Source organism: Arachis hypogaea, chromosome 8 (genome assembly GCF_003086295.3).
Source record: "Arachis hypogaea cultivar Tifrunner chromosome 8, arahy.Tifrunner.gnm2.J5K5, whole genome shotgun sequence".
Lineage (NCBI taxonomy): Eukaryota > Viridiplantae > Streptophyta > Magnoliopsida > Fabales > Fabaceae > Arachis > Arachis hypogaea.
In genome coordinates, this window is record NC_092043.1 from 36,477,947 (window position 1) to 36,498,505 (window position 20,559).

The window sequence follows — 20,559 nt, forward strand, 5'->3', positions numbered from 1 at the left end:
TTAAGTAGATGTGTATTCTCTTGAACAATCAAGATGCAACAATCACAAATTCCTCTTCAGTTTCTCTTCAACTCTCTCTTTGCTCGCTCTCTTACCTAGAGCTTACGATACCTTTTAAATTTAATCTAATCTAACTCTAATTCTAATTTTATTTGATCCTCAATTTATTATTACGTTGTCACCACCACCAGACTTTTTTACCTAAATGCGCACCTAAAAAACATTAATTCCCAAAATGCGCATGGCTGGAAATCTTTCTGTAATTACGCATCACCATTTTGTGGACACTGCCCGTGAAATGGAAATGAACTCAATTTCAATTAAGGTGCCCACGAAATGGGCATTCCATCTCATGCCAACCACACACGAAATGGCTTTCCCATTTCCTTGAGTGCAGCCGCGAAATGGAGGGAGGAACTCTGGGCAGGCATCAGCGAAATGGGTGTACGGCTGAGTTCAGCATCCATGTCTCGTGTACCTCACACGAAATGTCACAAATTTGTGTGTACTGGACACGAATTGGGAGAACGGCTAGACTATAAAAATTCGTCGCCAGCAGAAGTATAGCCACATTTCTCACTCTCACACCTTCTTCCCTTCCTTCTTCTCCGAAAATTCCACTACTTTCACTAATTTTTTGGGTGTCATTATGGCATCTGAATATATTTATGTGGTCATATATCCCAACGGTGAAATTTCGTACACTGCTGAGGGAGTGACCTTTATGTGTGACGACCCACTTTGGATAATGATTTCCCCACAGTCGTGTCTGCAACAACTAAAAAATATGATTCTGATGAACACCGGGCTGATTGGAAAAAAGGAGATCAGTACGCTCATTTACAGGATGCCCGTTGCTGTAGCAAGTTCGTTTACATATCAGAAAATGCATATTAAATCTGACCAGCACGTGTCGATGATGTTTTCATATCATCGTAGCATCGGAAGCATCTATTCGATGGAACTCTGCGTGAAGCTCCAAGATGTGGGGGGCAGCTCATCTAGCTCGAATAACGTGGAGGAAATGCGAAATTCCGGTGCTGGTGAAGGCATTCCATTTTTGGACACAGGTAGGGGTCGTAGTCCGTCCTTTAATGCCTTCGTGGCTCCCGCCCAGAATACAGAAATACCTGACCAACGTCCCTTCCCCAATGTCCATGTTGCGTATCCGGAAGGAATGGCCGACGGGTTGGCTGACTCATCTGAGGAAGACGAGATTGAGAATGATAGTGGAGAGGAAGCAGAGCTTGTTCCGGAAACCCAACCGGTTCAGGGCGAAAGGGTCATCCCAAGTGTTGTTGAACCCGTCAATGTTGCAAGGGTCGGAGCTCTTTCCAGCGGCACCCCCGACCATTACCTGCACCTCAGTCTTGGTCCAATGAACTCGACAAATGTAGAGGACATACCCAGTAACTATGGTTTGACCGGTGAAATGGAGCTAGAGGTTGGCATGAAATTCGTGAACAAGGATGCAGCAATGCTTGCTGTTAAGAACTACAACATCCGTCGAAGTGGAGAATTCAAAGTGGTGGAGTCAGATCATAGTAGGTATGTTTGTCGATGCAAACTTTTTGGTGACCAATGTTCCTGGATGGTGAGGGTTGCAAAGACGAGGGCGTCCAGATTTTGGGAAGTTCGAAAATACCAAGGGCCTCACACTTGTTTGGCGTCTGCGACTTCGCAAGATCATGCTCAACTGGATTCAAATGTCATATGCCAGCACATATTCCCTATGGTTCAAGCAGACGCAACCATTTGCATAAAAGTGTTGCAGGGATCTGTGGAGTCGGCATACGGATACAAGGTGTCTTACAAAAAGGTTTGGCTAGCGAAGCAAAAGGCAATAGCCAGAATCTATGGAGACTGGGATGAATCTTATAACCAGCTACAGAGATACTTCAACGCGTTGCAAACTTTTGTTCCAGGTAAGCCTATCTATCGGATTGCAAACTAGTTTTGTAATAGATTTCATGCTCTTACGAATTTGAAATTTTGTCATAGGGACAATTGTCGACCTACAAACCCGACCATACTACGTGGGCAACACACTCGATCGTGAAAGCGTCATGTTTCATCAAGTATTCTGGTCATTCCCATCGTGTGTCGAGGCATTCAAGCACTGCAAACCTCTAGTTTCGGTTGATGGAACACACCTGTATGGTAAGTACACGGGTACCTTGTTGATGGGAATAGCACAGGACGGAAACAACAACATTCTTTCCATTGCTTTCGCGCTAGTGGAACGGGAGAACACAGATGCATGGTGCTTCTTTCTGACCAACTTAAGGAGACATGTGGCTACGCAGCCAGCTGTTCTACTGATCTCTGACAGGCATGCTGCTATAAAGGCTGCGCTTGAGCGAGAGGGTTGTGGCTGGGAACACAATGTTTACTGCATCCGACACATTGCGTCCAATTTCGCAACAAACTTCAAGAGTAAAGAAGCCAAAAGACATATTGTTAGTGCGGCATACTCCAAGACCCAAGCGCAAGCACAATACTACCTAGAGTTAATCAGACGGTCGAAGTGCAAGTCCTAAGTCGGTGGGTGTGCGTGGTGATGCTTGAGAAGGAATGAATTGATCTAGGCCATCAAATAAAGATAAAAAGTTTGTCCAACCAACTCTATCCATAGAGTCAATCAGGTCCTGTGTACCGCCCCCTGCGATGAACCACCCTCCTCGTAGGTACTATTGTAAGGCATATACTGATGGACCGTGGATGACTGAAAGGGGTCCTCTACGACGAACGGCTGCGGGCAGTAGACATCTCCAGGGAAATGCACTTCCACCTGTGGATGTTCCTGCTGAGTCCAAACATGACCCTGAGCTGGATCCGGAACTGGAGAGTCTGGGACCTGCATCTCATCAACTTCGACAGCCTGATGTATCACACGGCGCGAACGACGGCGTCTCCTATCCTGTGGAACTTCTGGTAGCTGAACAACTGGGGCTCTACCGTACTCTGCCGGAGCCCCTCGCGGAATATCATCTCTTCGGGGATCATGGAAGGCTTCCGGGGGTGACAGAAACCTCTTTGTTCTCGAGCAATACCACCTGTAATAATCATGACTTGGATGCAAGGTATCTGCCCTATCAATCTCTAGCCGATATGATACAGTCCGTCTGTTTGCCCATACTTCAAACCATGTCTGCAGGCGGATGGGCCACCATCCATCGTCGTTGCGAGCCGACTGGCGATGGAATGTGTCTATGTTTAATGGAGGGTTCGGTGGACCTTGTTTGCCGCCAAATTGCCTCATGACTCTATCGATGTTAACAATCTCGATCCAGCGGAACAGAATTAGTGGCACCACTGACGTATAGAAATCCCCATGTGGAGCACCAAGAAAGTCCGCAGGCACCCTCGACAAAATACGTGCATCCCTGTACGGCATCCACACAAACTACCAAATCCAAATGTCATTTACACATGTAGACTAAATTTCATGGGACAAAACAATATCATGCGAGAGTGATGCAACAGGAACAGTTACCTCATCCACCTTCAAATTGTCCAACTTAAGCCGGTGCCTTTGTAAGCGTTGCTCGGCGTAGTCATTCTTTCCTCTCTTGCCCGCCCAACTGCGAAAGAACAGAATGAAATCTTAACCACATTTAAAAAAAATACATAGAGGAAATAAGAACACAAAGCACAAATACAGGACATATGAAAGGAAACTTATTACGTTGTGGCTAACGGAAACGTGTATGGGCTCGTCACGTCCGGTGCCCAGAACGGAAGCCTGAAGTATATCCAAGACATCAACAGTGTATGACAACCAGACATTCCCTCGACGTTATAATCAGTCGCTAGGCACATGCCTCTATACAACCAACATAGCACGGCACTACCCCAACTATATGTACTAATGGCTTCATAGTTTGCAAGGAGAGGAAGATAACGTACGTGAACCGTGTTGTTCGCTTTGTCAGGAAGTAAAACGCCACCCAATAAATACATAATGTAACAACGTGCATACCGTACGAGGGCCTCATCGGGAGAGTCAAGAGGCATCTGTTGCAGTCTACTCCTGAGCCACTTCAGTTTTATGTTATACTTCGTGGTCCCAACGTGTCCGTCAGGAACTTCTCCAAGGAGTTCCTCACACCATTGCCAAATATCTCTCTGGTGGAACTTACTCCATGACCTCAGAGTGCCACTGATCGGTTCACCGTCGATTGGTAACCCCACCTGCATGGCAACATCCTCCAAAGTGATAGTACACTCACCCCATGCGACGTGGAATGTATGGGTCTCTAGACGCCATCTCTCCACAAGAGTGCTAATCATTGGGTTGTCGTACTCAAAACGCTTTATCAGAGACGCATAATAGAAGCCGGCTCTTCTTAGATACGGCTCCAGCATCTGCCTCCTAATCTCCATACTCGGATCTGCTTCGTCTATAGAGAAAACATCGACCAGCGTGCCACGCGGAGTCAAGACACGTGCCGGCTGAAATTGAAATAGAACAAAAAAAAATTATATAGTTTAAAAAATTATTTAAATTATTAACAAAATTTTTTTCTTATTAAAAAATTTAAACTCACCTTAACATGTAAATGAGCTGAAATGTGATATTCATCCAACCTATTAAGATTTTCTTCCACATTAATTCTACTTCCACTCATTTTTTTAATAATTAAATTACTCTTCAACTTCTCTTTTTTTTTCTCACCGAAGCCACCAACTACTTCACTTCTCCTTTTTTTACCTTGGCTTTGGTCCCCTCCCCTCCCACAACCTCCTTTTATATGCTGTAGAATCACAACCCAACAATAAATTGCCTCACTTTCACCCAATGCATGCTCGTACGGAAACTGCAACACTGAGACTTTGACTGCCACCCCCCCATTTCGTGCCTGCCACACTTGAGGTTGCCCATTTCGTGTGTACCATCAATGAAGTGCTCATTTCGTGGATGACACACTTGACTTGGTTCATTTCGTGTGTACCATCAATGAAGTGCCCATTTCGTGCTTGCCATGCATGTATTGCTCCATTTCGTGGACAGCAACCTTGACATGCTCCATTTCCTTTGTGCCAGGCACGAAATGGTTTCTGTCAGTGCCATGGCCCCATTTTGTGGATAGCATCCTTGAGGTGTATCCATTTTCATTTCGTTGTTGCTCCTTGCGAGTTGGGGGTGCGCATTTGCAGAAACATTTTCATCCATGCGCATTTTGGGAATTAATATTTTCTCCATGCGTATTTAAGTAAAAAAAGCCACCACCATTAAGTAAATTACCTTTTATATAAAATAAATTTTGCTAAAGATAATACTCGTTATTCATTTGCGGTTTTTTTTTTTTTGTAAGAAGGTGCTAAATCACAATTTATTCTATAAATAAGAGTAAAAAGGTGTTGGATCACAAAATCTACTCTATAAATGAGTGTCAGTTTATAATTAATGTGCCACTAAACATAAATACTGCTGTTGATTTCAATAATTTATTGTAAATGAATTGCACTGAAATTTTAAAAATGAAATTTCTTTTAAATTGAACTGCATCCGATTGTCAATTTTATGAGAAAAGTGGTGGACATTGTAAATTTGACGGTGATCAGTTCCTCTGCTTCTGATCAGAAGGAATGATAATGGAGTTCATAAGAACAAGAGTGCAAAGATTAAGAACCCTCATTAAAAAAACCTTGAAAATCTAATTCTTCTTATCTATCTCAGTCCTATCTCACCTAATTTTTTTGTGTTTGTAAAGAATTGAAAATTGAGGTGGAGTAAAATTAAAATTAGAACTAAATTAAGCTAAATTAAAAAATAATTTAAATTTTTTAATATTTTTAAAGATTTAAATAATTTTATAAAAAAATATATTTTTATGATATAATATTAATAAAAAGAGTAATGCTAGATAGACAAAAAAATAGCCAAAATTTGTCTTATTTAACATTCATTTAGTGGCTGTTTTTGGCTGATTTTCTTTGGTTACCAAACATTTTCGTAATAAAAAATATATTATTGCACATCTTAATAAAAGGACAAATCACTATATTAAGCCAAGGAGAGTAAAATTTTACACAAATCTACCAAACTAAAATCTGGTTCATGAATCAACCAATGCACGTTTCTATATAGTTTGAACCAGATTAATTCGAACTCCAAAAACATATAATTCGAACCAATGTGATTCGAATATACACACACGCACACACCCACTAATTCGAATCAACCTGATTCGAATTACACACACAGTAATTCGAATAAGGGTGATTCGAATTACTCCCCAGCACGCAATCCCAAGTAATTTGAAACTGGCTGATTCGAATTACACAATATTTAGTTCGAATTAGGCTGGTTCGAATTGTATAGGGTTAGATGTGTATAAATATGGTGTGAACGTGAATTGATCTCATTAGAGTGGAAAAATGGCTAGTGAGAAGAGTTTTGTAGTGTTGGTTCACCACAGAGGATCGATTAAGAGGAAAACACGATCCGGTGTGAAGTTCACCAATAAGGATCCTCTCAGTATTTTTATGAGGCCTACGACGAGCTATGATGACCTTGTTAATTCTGTACTATAGAAACTTGGTCTGGAAGGCGTGAAACGGGTTAAGAAGTTTTTCTATCGCATTCCAATCTCGATGCTACAAGAAATCGTGAAGTATGATTGTTTCACGATTGGGAGTGATGAGGACTTGCAGGTCATGTTTCATTGTGTTCGGCAGTTTCCCGAAGTTAGGACCCCTAAACTGTTGGCGAAGTTGGTTGATGTGGTATCCAGCTCGGGGAATTCGAACCGGAATACTCACACTGTAGGCATAGTAGCCGGTTCTAACTCCAGACCTGCTGGTGTATCTTCGTCCGTCCCTGTGTATGAACCTCCGGTCGAGCCTGTCGCCTCCCCTTTGTTTGCTGTTGATCTCAACTGTAATGGAGGCGGCGAGGTTGGATTAAGGGATATTGTGCCGACCTCTTTACAGTGTGCTGCACCAGCTGGTCTGGACGATGCATTGTTGGATGATCCAGACGATGATGATGTGGACCTGGAATAGGCACGGGTCTCGGATCCCCAAGGTACATCTCTGGTGACAAGAATCTCTTACCATGCTGACCCCACCAATCCAAGAAGTCATGTGAGGGACCTGGGTCTGCGACAACATCAAACCAGAGAACGTGATCCGCACGGCTCGCCCAATGAAGATGCCAGAACTACAAACTATATGGGAACCAACGATCACCGCCTCTGCCGTCCTTCGACATCAAGAAGTCGTTGTTCAGGGCGGGCTGAGGGCGGGGCTATACTCCACCGAACTGCGGTAGCACCCGATCAACCTGATGCCACTCTATGACGGTAAAATATATCAATGCCGTCACACACCGCCATAACGCCGTATGACGAGGCTTCAACACCTCCAGATGTATAACCTGAAGGACGTCGGGAGAGCTATACGGCATCCAAATAAACTGCAAATACATATCAACAACGTTAGGCCATATCGTGATGCGCAGTATGAAATGTTACTTATTTAAAAAAAGGGGTTAGTATACTCACATCTCCAGCCTGTAACAGGTCTATCCTCAGCCTCCACATCTGCACCCAAGGTCCCTTCTTGCTAGCGGAAGGATTGTGACCTGCCCACCTGCAAGTCACATCAGTGTTATAACGAAAGAAAAGATCATCCAAATGGTATAACATTATAAGCGGACATAGAATAAAATAATTTAAGACGAAATAGAAAAGTCAGACAACAGTACCTCGAGGCCAAGGGCCAGCTGAACGTATCATACCCAGCAGGTCTAAACCCAGAAAAGTGCCAAAAGATTCAAGACTGAAGTAACTGTAACGGGCCGGCTAACTTCACCACATGTCTGTTGGTCACTCGGCACATGCACCGGTTCAACCACGTTAGTGCTGCCAACCCCCAGCTGTAGCCACCCATCTCCTCAATCCTAGCCACGTAGGGTAGCCACCTAATGTGAACACGATTGCCGGGCTTGTCGGCAAACAGCTGAATGCCCAATAGCATCATGATATAGGCACGAGCATAGCGCCTGACTGTCTCCTTGTCGGCTCCCTCGGGGCACTTTTCGAACGTCTCCTGGAACCAGGTGCAGTTCACTGCAAACTTCTGGATTTGGTTCGCAGGAGGTAACACACCAAGCTAGGGGTGCACGCGGATCAGATTGGATCGGATTTGGCCAAAATTTTGATCTGATCCGCACTAAAATCATCAGATCGGATCTAATATCCGCAGTTTTTAAGGTTGGATCTGATCCGATCCGCACATTTGCGGATCGGATCGGATCGAATATCGGATATATCCGCAAAACACAAAAATATTTTTAAAAGCTTATTTTTATTAAAAAAAATATCAATAAAATTTATTTTTTCTATTCTTTTAAATATGTTTACTCTTAAAATAATATTAAATATATTTTTCTTAAATAATAAATTAAAATAATATAACATATATGATAACTATTAGTTGAAATAAAACATAAAAAGAATATTTAGTTATTTATTTCTTTATTTTTCGGATACGTGGATATGCGGATAGCAATACAAAATCCGCAATCCGATCCGATGAGTGTGCGGATCCGATCCGAAGGCCTTGCGGATTGGATCCATAACTGCAATTTTCGTATCGGATTCGGATAAACACCGCGGATATGAGGATTGGATCCGATCCATAAACACCCCTACACCAAGTAATTCTTGGTAGTGTGATCGTGCACTCCCCGAATGGCATGTGAAATATGTGCGTCTCCGGACGCCACCGCTCAACGAAAGCACTGACAAAGGGCTCATCCAATCTGAACCATCTATCGTTCGGTCTCGCAAGATGGTATAATCCCACCATCTGCAAGTACAAAACGTACCTGTCGTCGAGTCGCATGCCCTGCTGCCGCCGCATGCTAGAGATGCATCGCTGGGGTTGCGCATATGAAGGACCGCATAATTAAAACCACTAACATAAACCACTAACAACATACCATTAACAGAAACCACTAACATAAAAAACTAACATAAACCACTAGCAAAACCACTAACATAAAATCACATACAAAACCACTAACAAAACCACTAACATAAACCACTAGCAAAACCACTAGCATAAACCACTTGCAAAATCACTGGCATAAACCACTAATATAAACCACTTCCGAAACCACTAACAAAATCACTAACATAAACCAACAACAAAACCACAAACAAAATCACTAAAATAAACCACTAGCAAAACCACTAGCATAAACCACGTGTAAACCACTGACATAAACCACTTCCGAAACCACTAACATAAATCAGCAACAAAACCACTAAAATAAACCACATGCAAAACCACAAACATAAACCACATGCAAAACTACTAACAAATCACTTGCAAAACCACTAACATAAACCACTACAATAAACCACATGCAAAACCACTTGCAAAACCACTAAAACAAACTTTAACTACTATCCTCGTCGTTGATGACCCCGGCTATATGAGCAACTCCATCCAAACGATATCGTCTTTCCGGATCGTCCCCCATCGGTTAAGTATCTGCTCGAGCCTTTGTCGGAGCGAATCTGAGTCGTTTTCTCTGGGATTTGGTGGGGTATGAGTTTGGAAAAGTAATTCGAATGAGGGTGGTTCGAACTCCTTTTATAGGCGAACCAAGTATAATTCAAAACACCCCAATTCGAATTACTACTAGAGCTAACAAATGAGTAATTCGAATCAGTCAAATTCGAATTACTTGGGGTTTCTTCCTTGGGTGTAATTTGAATCACCCTGATTCGAATTAGTGAGTGTGTGTAGTTCGAATCTAAGTGATTCGAATTACAATGTAAATAAAGTTCGAAACAAGCTAATTTGAACTAAAAATGTGCATTGGTGGATTCATAAATCAATTTTTAATTTGACTGATTTGTGTAATTTTCTACCATCTTTGGCTTAATTAAGTGATTTGCGCTTAATAATATGAGTCTTTTCTTCTCTTAATTTTTTTATAATATAATACTACAAAAGAATGTATGCGTGACAGTAACAGCAACAGCTAGAGCTTTTTTCGAAAAAATATTAGTTTAGTGTCATTTCACAAATTGCAAGAAATTGTATCAGTCAATTTAATATGCAAAAGCTAAGACCATCTCCAGTAGGGAACTCATCTCAGTCCCTATTTATAGCCCACCTGTCATAAAAAGTAACTCCACATCAGCTTTTACGTTATAAACGGTAAATAGGAACTCAAAGTATCTCTCTCTTCTCCATTAGGAGGAACTAACTTTAGTTCCTGTTGTGGTCCCATTTAATTAATTAATTAAAATACTTAAAATTAATGTAATTGATTTTTTTAATAATATTATTTAAATTTATAAAATTTAAAATAATTAACTATTAAAAGATATTAATATTAAATAAATTCATATATGACAATAATACACAATATATAATTGTAGATTACACTAATTTATAATTTTGTGTTTACAACTGCTAATTTTAATAATATTGTTAACATTTTAAATTTTAAAAATAAAAATAACTAACTCAACTAAGAATTATTTTGTAAGGTGTAAAAATTAAATTTATTTTTTAATGTAAGTAAATTTAATTAATTATAATTTAATATAATAATATAAATAATATTCAATATTAATTATGATATAAATAATTAATATAAATTATTAATTAAATAAAAATTTAATTATTTAATATAATTAATTATTATTTAAATAATTAATATAAATTATTTATTAAATAAAAATATAATTATTTAATATAATTTTTATTATAATTATTACTAATTTAATTATTATTTCATTATTTAATATAATTATTTAATTATTTTAGATTTTATATTATTTTTTTTTTAAAATAATTTTTCAAATGGCAAGTTATTATTAGTTAATTTGAGTCCCTGTTTAGAGGGACTCCCTCATCTTGAGACTCGTGCAGGAACTCATTCCTTCTCTCCTCCAATGGTTAGAGTTCCTATGTGTCAGAAAAAAGTGAAAGAGGAACTCACCATTGTAGGTGCTCTAACTTCTCATACGTTGATTTTGTCAATTCAAAACCTTCTCACAGATTGTAAAAAGCCAAAAAAAAAAAAATTTAAAAAAACATTCTCGCAATATGCACAAATCCTAAAAAATAAAAACTTTTCGCTCCTTATGAAAACAGACAAATTTTCTGGCTCGCACCATGCGAAAAAGTTAATAAAGAATTTCTATTTAAGTGTGACAACAAACATTTTATTTGTGGATACTCAATTTAATCTAATTTAATTCAGTCAGATAAGATTATTAATTTGATTCATAACGAATAAAATAATGTACTGATAAAATTTTTGTGTAAATTAGATAAAAAATAAGATAAATCTCAATTTTTTTATATGTATATATTATATATTTATATAAAAATTTTAATACACAAATAAAATTAAAGTTAAATCTAAATCCTAGGCTACTCTATTAATTGTCACATCCCGTTCTGCTTCTGAGAAGACTTAAAAAACAAATTCTCACACCCTGCGAGAAAAACCACACCCCCAATGTGTTAGACATGATTTTATGACGCATGAAATAATAAATTTTGGAGATAATAACTATTTCATTCTTCGAGTTTAAATTTTAAATGCATTAGAAAGTGAATCACTTTATACCACTTGTTATGATATGTTTAGATATTGTAAGATATTACTCGAGTGACAAGATTTTAGTGTTAACAATTTAGACTTAAAAGTCCACTCAAGTGTCCAAAAATTATTTATTATGATAAATCCCTTGCATAATTTAGGTAAGGCACATGTCCTGTTATTTTATTTAATTAAAATTTCCCTCTACGGCTATACCTAACATTTGGGGTAGAATTTTCCTTGGAAACTGCTTATCTATATATAGAAGTTGAAGATTTCTTATTTTATGAATCCAAAAGAAGCTAAGTTAGTTTAGAATAAGTGGATTAAGTTTTCAATTTTTATTGAGTTTTATTAGAAAAACTAGAAGTTTAAATAAAAAAGTCTTCTAGAAAATTTTAAAAAAAGAACTTAATAATAAAACTACATTATTTAAAATTTAAAAATATATTAGAAAATTAATAAAATTTATTATTTTTATTAATAATTAATTAATAATATTTAAAAATATAAATTAAAAATATACTATTAAATTAAAGAAATTAGATCGATAACTAAAAATACTAACTAAAAATTAGTCTTTAAATTTGAGAGAGAGAGAGAGGATATCTGATATATAATATCCACTTATGATAAATTTAATTATTAAAATAATATTAATGACTAAATAGTTGAACCAATAATATTTGCAATACACAAACGTGTACGAAATTTGCACTTGACGTAAGCCCTTTTTAAAAAGGGCTACTTAGATAAAAATATTTAAAATATTTTTTTAAAAAAATATTTTTTAATAATTAAAATTAAATATATATAATTAATTAAATTATATTAATTTTGTTAAAATTTGATCAGATAAATTGATTTGACAAAAAAATCGATGAATTATACCTTGAATCGATCTAAATTAATATTTTTTTTATAAAAATAACTACAATATCTCTATTATAAAAAATAACTAAATTACTCTTATTATTATTATTATTATTATTATTATTATTATTATTATTATTATTATTATTATTATTATTATTATTATAAATTTTGAGAATTCTAAATTCTAATCTTTCTCTTTTCTCTTTACCGTAATAGAGTTATGATTTATCATTCTCAAAACTTTAAAAAATATATATGTAATAGAAGTATTTTAGTCATTTTTTATAAAAAAATATTAATTTAAACCAATTCAAAATTTGGTTTACCGATTTTTTGGCCAAATCAATTTATCTGATATAATTTTGACAAAAATAATACGATTTAATCAATTATATATATTAAATTTTAATTATTAAAAACATCTTTACAAAAAGACGTTTTAAGCGTCTTTATTTAAGTGGTTCCATTTTAAAAAAGAAGTAGAATTGTGTTACCAAATATTTTGTTTGAAATATCATAAAAATATAAAATAGGTGATAGTTTCACCTAAATCAAAATCTAATTAATAAGGTAAATCAAAATCTAATTAATAAGGTAGATATCAAAGTAATTATTAGACACTGAAATGAACTAAATTAAGTTTTAAATACGTCTAAAATATTTTACAGTATTAAATCAAATGGTATATATTTTCAATTCTAAAGAAAATAACAAAAAAAACAAAAAACAAAATACTTCATCAAAATAATAAAAAAAAAGATACCAAAAATATAGACAAATCTTCTCTAACCAAAAAAAAAACTAATAACTTGGTCACAAAATAAAATATAAAAGCACCTTTAAAATTCTAACTTAAAAGAGTTCTAAATGGTGAAATTTTCTAAGTCATGCCTATGACTTTCTAGCTCCGTTATTTTACATTGTGAAGTTGCACACTTATGAACAAATTAGCAAAAACATATTTGATCAACCTTTGAATGACTTTGAGCAATGATTTTTCTTCAAATTTCTATCACTGTAGCCACAATCTAAATAAATAAAAAAAATCATTTTGAATTACTTCATATCCCTCCCTATATATAGAGAGAGCTTGAGCCAATAAAGTTGTTCATTCTCATTTCTCAATTCTCACCGATAAAACACCCTTGGGTCCTTTCCATCGTTTGTATTAGAAATTAATTAGAGTTTTGGATCCATTTCCAAATCACAAAACTAGTGAGTGACAATCATGTCTCTTGCTGCTACAAATGATGATCAACATTTATCATCTGATATAACACGACCTTGTGCAAAATTTCGACCCAGCATTTGGGGCGATTTGTTCCTTCAATATCACAATTCACATCCATTATTGGTATGCCATCTAATCATTTTATTATTTGTTTATATGACACTAACTTACCTTAATAATTACTATCTTTTAGGGAGTTTATAGTGTTATTGATAAATTTATATTTTTATGTTTTGATTTAGTTTTTGTGTGTGTCAACTGCAAGTTTAGCAGATCTCTTGTAAACTTAGGTGTTATTGTTTTTGATGGCTCAATTTATTTTGTTTCGTTGAATTCTTAAATAATTTTTTTTAACTGTGTTTTGAGTGTATTATATATTGTTACTTAAGTTAAACATTTTTGATGAGTTATTACTTAAAAATAATAAAAACAAAAAAACTAGTTCAATGTTTATATATCGTTATAAAACAGAGGAGAACAAGATTTATGTTTCACCAAGACATCCCAACAATAAATCTTTGATTCTGATGACCAAAAATAATAAATCTTTCACCAATTTGTAGTTTTAGTTTTACTTCGAAATTTTTGTAATAGTTTTAGCAAAACAGGACGTAGCAGATGACAATAGGAAGCAACAAGCTCAAAAGCTGAGAGAGGAAGTGAAGGTGCAGCTTTCTTCAGATAATGATATTTTACAAAAATTAAATATCATTGATTCAATTCAACGTTTAGATATATCTTATCATTTTGAACATGAAATTGAGAAAGCAATCAATCAAATCTACATTAACTTTACCAACAATAACTTTGTTATCCCAAAAGAAGGTGGAATTCACTTTCACGCATTACTCTTTCGTTTGCTCAGACAAAAAGGATATCAAATTTCATCAGGTATGTAATATTATAATTATATAATGCTTTAATTTATTATCAAATTTAGTAATTACTTTTGGTATTCACTCCTTATATCCTTACTTTGATTTAAATGTATAAATTTGATTAGATAATATATAATAATAAACAAATTTTTTTCTTAGTGTTAATTTATCAAACTAAACTAAGTATTTATGTAGGTCACATGTTATAGATTCATGATAGTTAATACGTGTGAATGACAGATATATTCAACAAATTCAAGAACAGTGAAGGAAGGTTCAGAGAAATAATTGCTCAAGATGTTGAAGGAATATGGAGTTTGTATGAGGCTGCACAATTGAGGGTTCATGGAGAAGCTATATTAGAAGAAGCACATGATTTCACATATACTAAACTAAAGTCCATAACCAATCAATTGAGTGAATCTCTTGCCGTACAAATCAAGCAGAGCTTAAAACAACCTCTTCACATGGCAGTTCCAAGGATAGGAACAAGGTCATATATGTCTTTTTATGAAGAAGTTCCTTCTCATAACAAATTTCTTTTAACTTTTGCAAAATTAGATTTCAACATGCTACAGAAATTGCATCAAACTGAAGTTGGTAATATCACCAAGTAAGTCCAATAACACTAACCAAAACACTTTACTCCTTACTATAATCCTATTAAATTTGGAAAATTTAATATGATTCTAGCTTTAATTAGGCATATGAAAATATTTTAATATTTCGAGCTATTTTAAAATATTCTTGCAGGTGGTGGATAAACGGTGAGTTTTCGATAAAGATCCCTTATGCCAGAGAAAGAGTGGTTGAAGCATATTTTTGGCCATTAGCCATATCCTCTGATCCAAAATATAGCACTGCAAGAATGTTGATGACCAAATTGGTTGTATGCATCTCTTTTCTCGATGATACTTATGATGCCTATGGTACACTCCAAGAACTTGAGCTCTTCACACAGGCAATCCAAAGGTTGATTTATTACATCTAAAAATAATCTACATAATTAATTTATTGTAGCAATTCCTATATATTATTCAAACTCATGTATGTGTAGTTCGTTTACTAAGAAATTTTTATCTATATAATTTTACTTCTTTTTTATTTTTCCTCAGGTGGGATATTAGTCTCATTAAATCTCTTCCGGAATGCATGAAAGCCGTATTTAATACAATTTTAGAAATGTGGGATGAAATTGAGTCAATGACTTCAAAGGAAGAAATTTCAGGTTTGGTGTTGCAACATATTAAACAAGAGGTAGCCCTCTAATTCCTTAATATTTTTTTTTATAATTAATAACCTTAAAATAGTCAACTAATTATTATTTGGTTTATAAATTCTACTTGCAGTTTTTTAACTTGGCACAATCCTACTTGGTTGAAGCAAAATGGTGCCATGGGGGCTATATTCCAACATATGATGAGTATAAGGTTAATGGAGCTATATCTTCTACATTGCCACTTCAGATCATAGCTTTTCTTGGTTTGGCAGGATTCGCAACAAAAGAAGTGTTTGATTGGATAAAGAGTGATCCAAAAATTGTAAGAGCTGTCTCACTTATTGGCAGACTCATGGATGATATGGGCTCACATAAGGTATTTAATTTGTTTATTTTGACATAAATATATGCGTAACTGATATTGGAAATGTCTGAAATTTTTGTTTCTTGTTTTTTTTTTCTTTAATCAAAATTACTTGCATGAACTTCAAACTTTTATAAATTGTAATTAACTGCTAAATGGATGTCTTCATATATATAGGTAGCGATTTTATTCCAACTATTTCTTTTCTTTTTTTTTTGTTTATTTAGTGATGATACTATTGGAAAGAAATTAAAATTGAACTTAATTTTACTCCTTTCTCCTTCTAAATAATTCCTATAATTTATTTAAAAATTTAAATAGTTTATGAATTTTAAGGTTTTAACAAATGACCAAGTAGATGATTCCCATTGATATTTGATAACAAAATAATCGTAATGATTATTGAAAAATATTATTTTTTAATTTATTTTCTTGTATTAGTAATAACATGGCTTATTATCATTATCTGTGTATATATATAGAATTAATCAAGTCAAATTTATTCTGAAATATATATATAAAATATCTTCAGGTAATATTAGGACTAGTAAGTTTAAAAAAAAATCAAAATCATTTATATTAATTAAAATTAAGGCACTAATGACTAGGAAATAACTTTTCATATATAACTATGGAAGGGTAAAAGTTATTTGTACTCTTTCCACCAAGTCCTTTTGTCTAATGATGTTTTGGATTTGGTTTATTTATAGTTTGAACAGCAAAGAGAACATGTTGCTTCTGCTGTTGAATGCTGCATGAAACAATACGATCTTTCTCAAGAAGAGGCCAACAAACTCATTCTAAAGGAGATCAGAGATTATTGGAAGGATATAAACGAAGAATGTCTCAAATCAAACAATATCCCAAGACCCGTGCTTGATTCTATTGTTAATTTTGCTCGTATAACTGAGTTTACATACTCAAACTTTGAGGATAAATACACAAACATTGAACTGCTAAGAGAATATGTTGTTGCACTACTTTTGGATCCAATTGTCTTCTAGCAGTTGTATTAAAAATTATTGAATTATGAGTAGAGTTGCTGTGCAACTATATATAGTTATCCCAAGTTTATTGTAAGAGTTGTTCACATTCTCTCTTAATTCTTGATTTGATACCTATTTTGTTATATAATTTTGCATGTATATTAAATTTCGTAATAATAAAATGTCAGTAAAAATAATTATTTTTTATATTAATCGTAAAAAAATAATTATCTAAATAAATAAATAAAATTAAATAATTATATAAAATATTTTATATTACTATTAGTATATTAAAATTATATATATATATATATATATATATATATATATATATATATATATATATATTGAAAATGATGAATCATTTTTTCGGACAAGTTTTACTCTAAAGTTTAAAATTTCAAAAATTCTCTTAAATAGAGATTATACTAATTAATCGTATTTTGCTCATCAACACCCAATGTCATGAACATTTCAGTTTTTTCTTTTCTCGCTTTTATCATTTAAATTTGTTTTTTTTTTTAAGAGGAACAAGAGTTGCAATTATGTCTAATATGTATTTATATTGTATTATAATAGATTCATGTAAAATACTTTTATTATAATTAAGTTGTGTAAATATAAATATATCTGTATAATTGGAATTTGACTTAAATTAAAGGTAATCTCAACTTCATATTTATATACGTAATCGTTTTTTTTTTAAATCTTCAGACTAAATTTCTTAAAAAGATCCCGCTAGGGAGACAATGGACCATGTCATGATACCACTCATCCCAAAAATTTCAGCTGATGAAAAAATGTAACACTAATGATTATATCTCTAATACTCCATAAACTTCCATTGTACACATTGTATAAATATTTCATTGGCTCCTCATACTTTTCCTTCTTAAAATTAAAAGTTAATAAGATAATAAATGAAGACTCTTATATTAAATAAGTATGAGTAAATACAAGTAATATCGATCATTGACATTAGCCATATCTTAATTTAAGCATAATAAAGTAACGCTGACATCAATAATCACTTATTTCCTTGCAAATGAAATTATAGGCCTTTTCTTGTGATTTGTGAACTATTGTTCAATATAAACCTTTTTTTATGAAGCATGAAAAAAGAAAATAATAATAAGTTTTAATGTAAGACTAGCTAACAGCATGCCATAAACAAAAGGTAACTGATGACAGAAGTGCTGAAAACTAGTTTTCAAAAATAATCCTGGCAATAGTGGATACCACTTAAAAAACGTCAAAAACCGTTAGAATTATCGATGAAATTGACAAAAAAAATCTGACGATATAACGTCGTCGATTAATGATTATTGACGGATTTAATATTTTTGGTGTTAATTATTATTGAAAAAATTCGACGATAAGCATTGTAGAATATTCAATCGTAAGGTGTTGATACTGATGGATAAAAATAATGCTGGTGCTAATTTTTGCATTTCATGCCATGATTACCATCAAACTTTTTTGTTGATAATTCTGACGATAATATTTTATGATCACTATTGATTTAAAAAATGGAATAGGTAACGTTGAATTTATTCGACGCAAAATTCGATAGTAACATATATTTTAATTAAAAAATAAATTTTATTTAATATTTTTATCTATAATTATCATAATTATAACCTATTTAAAACTAAATACACATTAATAAAAACTAAATATTTTGTTAAAATAAAAACACTACAATGTAATAAAGTAATCTCATAAAAAAAATTATACATTAATTAAAATACTAGATCTTATAGATCCTCGTATCGTCGTAGTCGTCGTTGTCGTCCTCTTCTTAATGGTTTCATTGCTAGTTTCAATGCGACGACACTATTATGGGTGCTGGTGTCTAGACTTGTACAAGTGCAAATGAGAATGTGCTGCCTCCAACACTGGTGTCCCCTGCACAGATCTGCTCATAGTAGATGTCCATCTGCCACCACATGTGCTTTATGTGCTGCAACTCCTCTCAAAGCTCTTGCCGCAAGGACTTCGACTCCACATCCCGAACATTCTTCATATATAGTCCTTTATACAAATAACTCACAAACGTTACATATCACGACTCCTATCCCTCTTACAAAAATATAAGAATAAAGGCAAGAAAAAAACTATAATATATACAATAGTATACAAAACAACCAAATACACAGAAAAAACTCCTTAAACTCTTCGTCCATCTTGAAAATGAAAATCTGTAGGGGATGAGAACATCGTCTTTTACATGATTCTGAGTAAGGAATTTTTTAAGAATTATCATTCGTCTTATGAATATGTTCAAAATATTAATAATTTATTATTCAAAATTCAAAGTTCATTTCTTTAGTTATAAAAATTTCATAGCTCAATTAATATCTCATAACATAATTAATTACGGCCTCCGACCTAACATATAATCAAATCTTGTTACGGCTTCTGACCCAAATCAAGTCAGCTCGCCCCACGACCCAAATCAAGTCAAAACACGGCCTCCGGTCCAACTCAAATCAAATCACCATCAAAATTTAGTCTCAAAACAAAATCAATACCGGCATCAAATGGTACAAGGCAATTACAATCAGGGAACAATTACAGCCAGTACCACATCAGGAACAACGCTCAGCATCACCATCACCAGCATAAGAAATCTCTCAGTTATTCAAACACAATTAAAACAATATAAGGAATACACAAACAGAGAGAACAGTTACAGCAATTAGTTCGATTAGCATATATATACAATTATTCAAATAGGCAAGCCAAATACAAGATGTACACCTAAACAATACACACAAATGCAATATGATGCATGCCTGTCCTACTGACTGTGAGCTCACGTGTCGATTAAATTGCCAGAACCCAACACATTCGGTAGCTAATCCGGTATCGTTTCTGTAACACCCTACCACACAAAGCCTTATACTTAAGTCGTAAAGTAGAGGTGGTGAAGTATTACAACCTCTAAAAGTAAAATACGTACACAAATATAGTAGAAAGAATTCATATCTAGGAGCCTTGAAGAATAAGCTAAACAAAAGCGAAAATAGAAAATCGTGTCACACTCGCAAGGTTATTCGTAAAACGGATAGGTGAGATCAAAAGAAGGCTAAAAGCATAATATACAGATCAAAGTTCCAAAAAGACAGATATCAAGCTCCAGACTCAACCTGCGAAGCTAAGGCTGGCCAGAGTATATATAATAAACACCTGTTTCTCCAAGTCAATCTCTAGGAGGGAATATATATATATATATATATATATATATATATACCCAAAATAAAACTCAAACTATATAATAAACACCTGTTTCTCCAAGTCAATCTCTAGGAGGGAAAAACATAAAATATATGCAGAGGAGAATCTATATACATATATACATATCATAATATAAAATACAGCATCCCAAAATAACCAAACTTCGCTTGCACAGGAAACT

The 20,559-nt window shown here is 34.1% G+C and overlaps 2 protein-coding genes across 2 annotated transcripts; one reads left to right on the plus strand and one right to left on the minus strand.

The window, feature by feature from the left end:
• Window positions 1–7,255: 7,255 nt before the first annotated feature.
• LOC112705326 (protein MAIN-LIKE 1-like) lies at window positions 7,256–8,874 on the minus strand. Its single transcript, XM_025756159.1, has 4 exons — window positions 8,524–8,874; window positions 7,817–8,058; window positions 7,512–7,599; window positions 7,256–7,423 (listed from the first exon to the last, which is right to left on the minus strand). The coding sequence occupies exons 1-4, from the start codon at window positions 8,872–8,874 to the stop codon at window positions 7,256–7,258; spliced, it is 849 nt and encodes a 282-aa protein (XP_025611944.1).
• A 4,537-nt stretch (window positions 8,875–13,411) lies between these two features.
• On the plus strand, window positions 13,412–17,271 carry LOC112707273 (probable terpene synthase 2). Its single transcript, XM_025758950.3, has 7 exons — window positions 13,412–13,814; window positions 14,300–14,582; window positions 14,810–15,182; window positions 15,323–15,541; window positions 15,685–15,826; window positions 15,919–16,164; window positions 16,863–17,271. Exons 1-7 carry the CDS (start codon window positions 13,689–13,691, stop codon window positions 17,154–17,156), a joined length of 1,683 nt encoding a protein of 560 aa, XP_025614735.1. The 5' UTR covers window positions 13,412–13,688; the 3' UTR covers window positions 17,157–17,271.
• The last annotated feature ends 3,288 nt before the right edge of the window (window positions 17,272–20,559 follow it).